Raw genomic sequence first — 9,661 nt, 5'->3', positions numbered from 1 at the left:
GCTTTCTATGTTAAATTCTGCAAATTCAAGCATTAATGGCTACTTTGTCTTAAGTTCAAATAAAGTGGCAGTTATTTCATGTCAAAACTGTACCTTATCCTGACTTGTGCTGAAAAAATCAACATACCTTTAATTGCATATTAGAGCGTACTGGTTCCCGGAAGTTTGATAGTACAAAAACAGGAACTTCTGATCTGAACAACAGGCCAAATGAGCCCTCCTATTAAAATTTCATATACTTCTTTATTATTCAAATAAAACTTTCAATAAGGGTTCTACAGTGATCCCAAGTCCCCAGGCTTTCATTTGATACTAAAACTACCCAAATATTCCAACTATTGACAAAGATACAGCTATGCGTAGGAACTATTTTGTTTACAATATGTACTACTTTCTTGTATGTTCTTTCCGACCGGGCCTGAATTAGTGATTCTATACCTTAATATACATGTCAAGTATAAACTTTGAAATCATAACTGTTCTCAAGATATAGAGCGGACACGATCTTTACCATAGGACATGGGGTTGTCAACTGAAACCAAAGTTTTTGACCTTGAACTTTGACCAAGGAAGTTGTACAAACATTATAACACACCCTCTGGTGTTGGTTAATATACATGTCAAGTATAAAGTATGAAATCATAACGGTTCTCTAGATATAGACTAAGAGTGGACACAATTTGTTACGGACGGACAGACAGACAGACTGATCACTATAGGGCAACCCGCCACTAGGCAGGGCCCTAATAATGGCAGTCCTATTAACATCAATTGAACTTGTCATACCAGAATTATATCCCTTTCTGGATATCTTTATTATGTAATTTAACCTATAATTTATAAAATTTATAAAATATAATATATCCCTAAAATCTATCAAATCATTGTGCTTGAAAGGTTTATGGACAGATAAATAGGTTATAGCAATATCACTTTCGGAATAACCTGATTGGTCCTAACAAACATGGACATCTATGTGAAAAAAGACATGAAATAAAATTTAATATAATAGTGCATGTTACTAGCCAGAAACTTAAAGAAACAGCACTGTTGTTTCTTTTACCATATGAGAAATATGGTCACAACAATAAAAGAAAGTACTGAACAAGAATGCACACATCATGATGCTAGGCAATTCCTCACCCATAATTCAAAGTATCGGATAACAGGAAGTAGGTTTCTGAAAGATTTGAAAATGCTCAAACGTTACAAGTTATCACTGATAAGGTGTTGACTGAAAGTACTCGATAAAAGTGTGATGAAAATTTTATGTTTATTTAACATAATGAAAAATTCAAAATAATGGAAAGCAGGAACTTAGAAAGTAGGTGTCTGACAGATTCCCCTAAAATGCTCAAATGTTACAACTCATTGCTGTCAAGCTGCTGTCCAATCAAGTGATTCTGTTTTGAAGTACTGGAGAAAAGTGTGGCCTTTTAAGTTTATTTAACGTGTTGAAAAATTCAAAGTTTTAAAGGTTAGTTATTCAAGTTTTAAAATCTATTCAACATATTAAAAAGTTCGAAGTATCAACAAACAGGAAGAAGGTGTCCAATAGATTCCAAAAAATGCCCAGGGATTACAACTCAGCACTGTCTAACTGATGACCAAATTTGAAGTCATTCTGGTCAATAGTACCGGAGAGTAGTGGGACGAAAACATTTCTTGGACAATGGACGGACAAGGTGAATGCAATATAGCCTCCACTTTCAGAGTGGGGTATAATATTTCTAAAAGAAAAGTTCTCATATCCTTTGAAAAATAATTATATAGTGTATACCCGCTTCTATATAAGAATTATAAAATTGTTTTTTTCAATATGTAATTTTCCTGCTGAACACCTCTGCTTAATGTTCTGTATCTGTATCTGTATGAATACGTTGTCGATACCAATACTGGCTTTAATACAACGGTTTGAAAGAGCGCCGCCGATTTATTGACGGGGCGTGAGAGCAGATTTAAAGCTCTCTACGCTTGATGCGCGCACTACAGTGTCGTCTAGCTGATTCCACGCGATCACTGTCTTTACAAAGAATGAGTTTGTATATTGTGGTGTTTTGCTTGGTGGAATGTCAAAACACTTAGAGTGATTTTTTACTTGTTTTTCCACAATATTTGTTGCGTGGTATTCTTCGAATTTCTTGGCAGTTATGGTTCTCTTCGGACGTGCTTTTTTGAGGAATTCGTCTGGTTCAATAGCGGGAACCAGTCCCTCAACCACTTTGTACATAAATATTAACTTCTGGCATGTTCGTCTTGTCTGGAGATCTTGTAGTTCCAGTTGGGCAAGCATTTTGGAGACACATCCGTCCTCTCTTGACTTGTAGTCTCTGGTGATAAATCTTGCCGCTTGGCGTTGTATCCTTTCAAGCTTATTTATGTTAGTTACTGTGTAGGGGTCCCATACTATGGCTCCATATTCCATCGTTGATCTGACGAGCGAGATGTAAGCTGTTTTTTTACAATCTTGTGGGCAGTATTTCAAGTTTCTTCTTAGAAAGCCTAGTGTTGAATTTGCTTTCTTTGCCACGTTTGATATGTGGGTGGTCCATTTGAGGTCCTCCGAAATTTGTAAGCCTAGGTACGGGTTATGCTGGACTTGCTGTAGTATGTGTCCATTTAAACTGTAGAATTTATGGCTCTTGTTTCTGATGCTTAGGATGTAGCATTTTTTGGCATTGAACCGCATTCCCCAGTTATCTGCCCATACTTCTAGGTTTTTGAGGTCTTCTTGAAGTATGTCGTGGTCTTTCTGAGATTTCACTGTTCTGTAAAGAAGGCAGTCATCAGCGAAAAGTCTGACTGAAGATTTGACGGCGTCTGGGAGGTCATTTATATGGCAAAGGAATAGCAACGGTCCCAGGACTGTGCCTTGTGGGACTCCAGAGTCCACCGTTACTTCTTCTGATTGTTCTCCTTCCACTACCACTTTCATTTTCCTGTTTGTCAAGAACATATTCAGCCAGTTGTTTATTGGCCCACGGATTCCATAATCGCCCATTTTTGATAGTAGTTTCTTATGGGGTACTGTGTCGAAAGCCTTTGAGAAGTCTAGTATGGCAATATCGGTTTGTAGTCCGGCATCATATGCTTTCATGAAGTCGTTCATAGTGACAAGTAGTTGGGTTTCACATGAGTAACCGGATCTAAAACCATGGTTTAAAGATGTTAAAACATCATGCTTTTCTAGATGTTTCATTATGTGCCTGCATATTATATGTTCCAGGATCTTACATGGTACTGATGTTAACGATACAGGTCTGTAATTTTCAGCAGCATGTTTATCGCCTTTTTTGAAAACGCATGATATGTTTGCGTTAAGCCAATGTTTTGTATTTGGAACTCACCAACTTTAAATTATGAGAATTGTGAATGTAAATATACCTTTGTTGCAGTGTATTCTTGGAGTTTAGTGTGGCATCCAATTCGCTAAACTAGTATACATTATTGTTTAGGTGCCAGCTAAAGCCCTCTTCTGGGTGCGGGATTTTCTGGCTACATTGAGGACCCAATGGTGGCCTGGGCTGTTTTCTGCTCTTTGGTCGGGTTGTTGTCTCTTTGACACAATCCCTGTTTCCATTCTCTATTCTATAAACAATAGTGAAATCAAGAAAAAGTCGGCAAATTCCCTTTTCATATTAAAGGTTTAATGTATTTTTTGGAGTAATACTGGACGATAAAAGACTATGCAGTTGATACATTCATGGAGTAACAAACAAGATATGCATGTTTATTCTATGTTTAATCAATAGTAAAAAATCTGACAGCACTGAGAAAAAACAACACAAGCATGAAAAACTCTGATTGAAATTACTACATAAGCATAACAAAAATGTTACAAACATAAAATACAAATGAAAATAAACACCAAGAAATAGTGCTACTTAGGGAGCTACCATTTGATTTTTATGGGGGGGGGGGGGGCTAGGATGAAATTTGAAAAAAAAAGCAGGACAGAAGTTTTGAGTAAAAAAAAAGGCAGGATGAGCAACTTGGCAAAAAAAAAAAGGCAGGATGACAAATTATGTATAATAAGTCAGGATAAACTAATAAAAAAAAAGGCAGGACCGAATAAAGTGAAAAATAAAAAGGCAGGACCGAGATTACAACTAAAAAAAAAGGCATGACACAATTTTTTATCCTAGTCCCCGCATAAAAATCAAACGGTAGCTCCCTTATAAAATTATCAATCATAATATAGTATTTTTTTCTGAGTATTTACTGGTGGTTTTTAGATAATTGTATTTCTAAATCTTCTGTAAACTTTAACAAATAAAAATCACACTTTATTTATTCATTTAACAAAGAATAATAAAAAGATATGACTCTTCAGTAGAGTCAACATTTATTTCAAAATGAGTACCTACGTTTGTGTACATGAAAATTTGTACATGTCTTAAAAGTCCTCACACTTATATACAGGTATTGGAATGAAGTTCTGGTTTGGTGTGATTTTCCAGAAGCAGACGCTCTTTTCACAAAATCTTAAGACAAAAAATGATCGTAAGTTATACTGAAATGTTCATGACTTAGCTAGGATAAACCATGTATGGCATGGTGGCTTGACTAATAAGATCAAAATATCTATATCTGTAAAAATCTCATATGAACTGAAACATCTGAACTACATGTGTACAGGTATTTGAATAATAGACCCTTATAGCTTACTTAGTTTCAAGAATATACAATAAGCCATGTCAGAGGAGGTGCCGCCAATTACAAAATTTCTTAACTTTAAAGGTACATAAATCAATTATATTACAAAGTTTAATGTGAACTGGCCAAATACTAAGCAGATTCCAATATTATGTAACCCCCACCAGTACATAATGGGGTTAAACCACAGGCACTTGTCTCTGAAAAAAATTTACCTACATACTTTAATATAACACAAGGTATCTAACTCCTATATTTGAGAAATGTAACCCGTAATTTTGCAGTTGTCTATTCCAGTGAAACTTGTTATCCGATAAATCTACATTTAATTATCTACAAAATGGTGTATAACTCGTCTATTTCTATTATTGGAATCATTCATATTAGGCCTTCCAAATATGTGAACCGTAATTATTTCGTCTTCTCACAGCCCTTTGGATATAAGCTTGTTATACACCATTTTGTAGATAAATCAATGTTACTGAGATTTATGGGATAACAAGTCTCAGTGGGATAGATAACTGGAAAATCGAAATATAACGGAAGTTCGTGACCGGGTGGCATTTCTCAAATATACGAGTTAGGTACCTTGTGTTATATTACAGTATATAGGTAAATTTTTTTCAGAAACAATTGCCTGTGGGTTAAAACATCACAGTAGTAATTTCTTGTTTTTAATTAAGTTTATTGCTGAAATTTCAGGTCAAAATATAACATCACTACCTCATATACAAATTCTAAACTGACCTGAAAATATCGGATATATTGGTTACAATACTATGTGGTTATTCTGTAATTTTCTAAAAATAAATAATTTCTATTTTCTATTTCCAATGTTCAGAACTACAAATTGGCATGTTCATAAAAATGCATCATAAGATGATAATTGTAGTCTACTTCTGATTCAATAATCTTAAAGCTGCTATACCAGATTTTATGCAACAGATGAAAAGAGGACGAAATTCCATGTATCTCTTTTAACATTTACAACAAACTTTACAACATATTAAAGTGATACAAAAGGAAAATTAAATAAAACAATTAAAATCTACATAAAGTATAAAATTCAATTTAAAATTGTTGAGTTTTAAAAAGAAGAATTTATATTTTGAAGCTTATTTAGCTCTGCAATTCACTGAAAAATAAAAAAATATATCGGATAGAAACATTTTCAAAATTTTTGCAAAATGCAATTTGCAAAAATTTGCTTCAGCATAAGTTTAATAGCCCTTTTAAGAAAACCATTTCGGAACTCAAACTATAATAGGAAGCCAGTTATTTCCCTTGATCATGAGTATTGTAATAGTGAAAAATATATAGAAAGTTATTTATAACTTAAATCAAAAACATTATTCAGTTTTATAATGAAGTTTTATTACAGATGTTTTGGAAGGAAAAACATTTTTCATACAAATACATTGAAAGTAATGGATAGAAAATATTCATATATCCATTTAAAAAATGTTGAGGTTTCTCTACAAAAATTCTTCAGTATCTCTTATACTTAAATGAACTGTTATGAATATATTACATTTTTTCATCTCATTAAAACAAAATATCTTTTTCCATAAAAGACCTTCAATACATTTTTACTGACAAATTTGGTTCAGACTGGCTTATAAATAAAAAATCTAGTTTCTATAGGATTAAATGGGAACAAATGGGAATCAAACGCCAGCATGTTTGTCATATCACAGGCATCTACCATTTATCATTTCACAAAATTTGGCAGAATTACACCTGATAGTTCAATATGAAATAAAGATTATATTCGAATTACAGAAGTATCTCCTTTTACAGTATTTTTGTAAAGTTTGGATAACTATAGCTCAAAGGGCGCTTAAGGACAAAAGAATACTTCTAAAAAAAAAAGGATAGTTGTGAAAAAGCAAAACTTTTTTAGTTATTTTTTTCTACCTTAAAATTTTTATCATCAAAATGTCAAAATTTACAAAAATATGAAATATTGACAAGAATATCAAATCAAAACACGTGTATAAAAATAGCACAATAACATTTATATTTATATCACAGATTTTATGATGTAAAATATATAAAACATGGTTATTTATGTGTTTATAGGCTTGTAGTTTTTACTTAGTCAGGAAAGTAAATAATTCATTTGGAAAGTTCGCACTCTTAGCTGTTATGAATACACAAAAATAGCCATATTTAGATATAAAATCACAGGTTAATAATAATGCACAATTCCCATTAACATACAAATAACACAACAACATTATTAAAAATTAATGAAAAAAAAAATCGTAGTAACCATTTTATCATATCTACATATTCAAACAATACTTTCAACCACACATTTATTAATACTTCTATGGTAAAACAACAGGTTAAAGAATCTTTCTCAATTTGTCAATAACATTTGTAGGTTAAAGAATCTTTCTCAATTTGTCAATAACATTTGTAGGTTAAAAATCTTTCTCAATTTGTCAATAACATTTGTAGGTTAAAGAATCTTTCTCAATTTGTCAATAACATTTGTAGGTTAAAGAATCTTTCTCAATTTGTCAATAACATTTGTAGGTTAAAGAATCTTTCTCAATTTGTCAATAACATTTGTAGGTTAAAGAATCTTTCTCAATTTGTCAATAACATTTGTAGGTTAAAGAATCTTTCTCAATTTGTCAATAACATTTGTAGGTTAAAGAATCTTTCTCAATTTGTCAATAACATTTGTAGGTTAAAAATCTTTTCCATGATAATTTTCTGTACTTCTTTTTATCTAAACTGATTCATGAATTCCTTATCACAGATAGTGCTATTTCAATCTATAATGCATGAGTCACTGATAGAATAAAAAATCTCTTGAATTCATTCTATAATGCATGAGTCATTGATAGAATAAAAAATCTCTTGAATTCAATCTATAATGCATGAGTCACTGATAGAATAAAAAATCTCTTGAATTCAATCTATAATGCATGAGTCATTGATAGAATAAAAAATCTCTTGAATTCAATCTATAATGCATGAGTCATTGATAGAATAAAAAATCTCTTGAATTCAATCTATAATACATGAGTCACTGATAGAATAAAAAATCGTGAATTCATTCTTCTGTTTCTGTTTCTTTTTTAACATGTTATACTTATTTAAAAATAGGAAAGAAGGAATTCCTAATACCATTGGTCGATACAGTGAATCTGGCTGTTCATCAGACCACTCAATTTTCAATAAAGGTTTGCCTGCAGACAATTTATCAAAATACACAAAAAGGATGGACAGTAAACAAATTGAAACATTAGGTTCTTTTGCCACATACTGATCTACATAAAATATGAAAACAATACATGATATATAATGTGGTCTTACAGCTTTATATATATCAATAAACTACATAAAACCAGACTTGTTGAAAGTTTCTTGATTTCACTTCACTTTCACTGAAGACCACTCTATAAAAATAAAGATTTTGAATCATCATGGAGGGGCATAAAGGGGGGGTATCTGCACGGAAGAACGCGAAATAAATTTGCCATTTCACGATGAACAAACAATTAAAAATTACTTGCACGTTGATCTTTTTACCGATTTCACGAAACACGGTGAATAACGAACCTTTTTCACGACTGCACGTGAAATAAAAAGGGCAAAACACATTGCACGAAAATAACCCTTTACCACCCTCATCATGTCCTTCATCTTCAGACATCAATCAAATATAAGATTGTTAAACACTTTTTTCCTTCTAGTAAAAAATCAGTTTCTAATTTGACACAATTTGCTATGATCGTTGATTATTGTGAAAGACGTCAGGCTGTAATCTCCTTAGGTTGTGGACTCATTTCCTTTTCTGTCACTCGTTTGTTGAAAGGAAGAAGACAAAACACCTGTAAAACAGATAAACATTATTGTCTGCAATAACTTTTTTTAAGGCAATTATAATGTACAACTTAAAGATGGAATGCGCAGTTTAATCATTCAAGAAACATTACTGTAAATTAGTTTCCTTACAATAATAATTAAAGAACCTTTGAGAGCACGCTCACATACCCCACGCCCCACATTGTTACTGAGCAAAACAAAATCTCATAAGCTTCCATAGTTCAAAGACTCATAACTCCAACAACTGATAAAAGTTTCTTTTGGATATGCACATCTACATATTATGTCCTTATTCATATCTACAAAATTTCATGAAATTCTATTGTGTGGTTTCAGAGGAGTTGCATTGACAAACTGTCGCAGTAGTCTATTATGGCCAAAATTCTAAATTCAAAGGGGCATAACCCTCTATGAATCGGTAAGGGATCAGTAGCTAACCATATAACTTATAATGAGAGGACTATAACTACCCAACTCAAAAATGCGGAAAAATGAAATGTTTAAAAGATTTTCTATATCTAAGAGCCATTAAACTTCTACAAAAATCACTCAACAGGAACTGTACTTCTTATGGTACGACTTTTTGTCAGATATCTAAGCATTGCTAAAAAAAGTGCCGGAAACATGGACTGGCAGACCTTAGACTAAGCCAGTAGGGGACTATTAAACAGAGTTTATATGATTTGTGTAATGACATTATGTAGTGTCAATATCTGAAAGTTAATGGGAAATCTCTTCACTTGGATCACTTATTATAAATGACGTTGTCTCCCCCATGATTAAAGACAAAATCTACTCTTTTTCTTTTCGAAATCCTATAAATCATTTGATGAAATAAAGGTGTTAGATAAATTTCGTTAAGATACCAACCTTACTACACAAGCAAACAAAAACAGCCAAAGGCATTTTGCAATAGCTACTCATAAGATCTTACTGAAATACATTTGCTTGGACAGACTTAAATACATCACTTTTTTATAGATTATAAAATATGACAATGACAGACAACATGATTCTCAAACAAACTTATGAACTGAAAAAGGAAGCTAAACTGAGTCAGTCCTGTTAACATAGATATATGTCCTTCTAACCTAATGTCTTGTACACAATTGAAATAAAAATAAGACAATTTTGAAATTCTGAAAAGATATGAAGGCAA

At 32.3% G+C, this 9,661-nt stretch overlaps 1 protein-coding gene across 3 annotated transcripts in view; it reads right to left on the bottom strand.

The window, feature by feature from the left end:
• Positions 1-3,726: 3,726 nt before the first annotated feature.
• LOC127709077 (calcium-activated potassium channel slowpoke-like) overlaps positions 3,727-9,661 on the bottom strand; it is an 83,043-nt gene continuing 77,108 nt past the window's right edge. For all 3 annotated transcript variants that reach the window (XM_052214423.1, XM_052214424.1, XM_052214425.1), the window contains one exon: positions 3,727-8,507. In XM_052214423.1, coding sequence (XP_052070383.1) covers positions 8,446-8,507 — 62 coding nt within the window. In that variant the 3' untranslated portion in view covers positions 3,727-8,445. The remainder of the gene's footprint in view (positions 8,508-9,661) is intronic.

This window comes from Mytilus californianus, unplaced genomic scaffold (genome assembly GCF_021869535.1).
Source record: "Mytilus californianus isolate M0D057914Y unplaced genomic scaffold, xbMytCali1.0.p SCAF_7, whole genome shotgun sequence".
Lineage (NCBI taxonomy): Eukaryota > Metazoa > Mollusca > Bivalvia > Mytilida > Mytilidae > Mytilus > Mytilus californianus.
The sequence above is the reverse complement of the archived record's forward strand: the minus strand, read 5'-3'. Positions and strand labels throughout refer to the sequence as shown.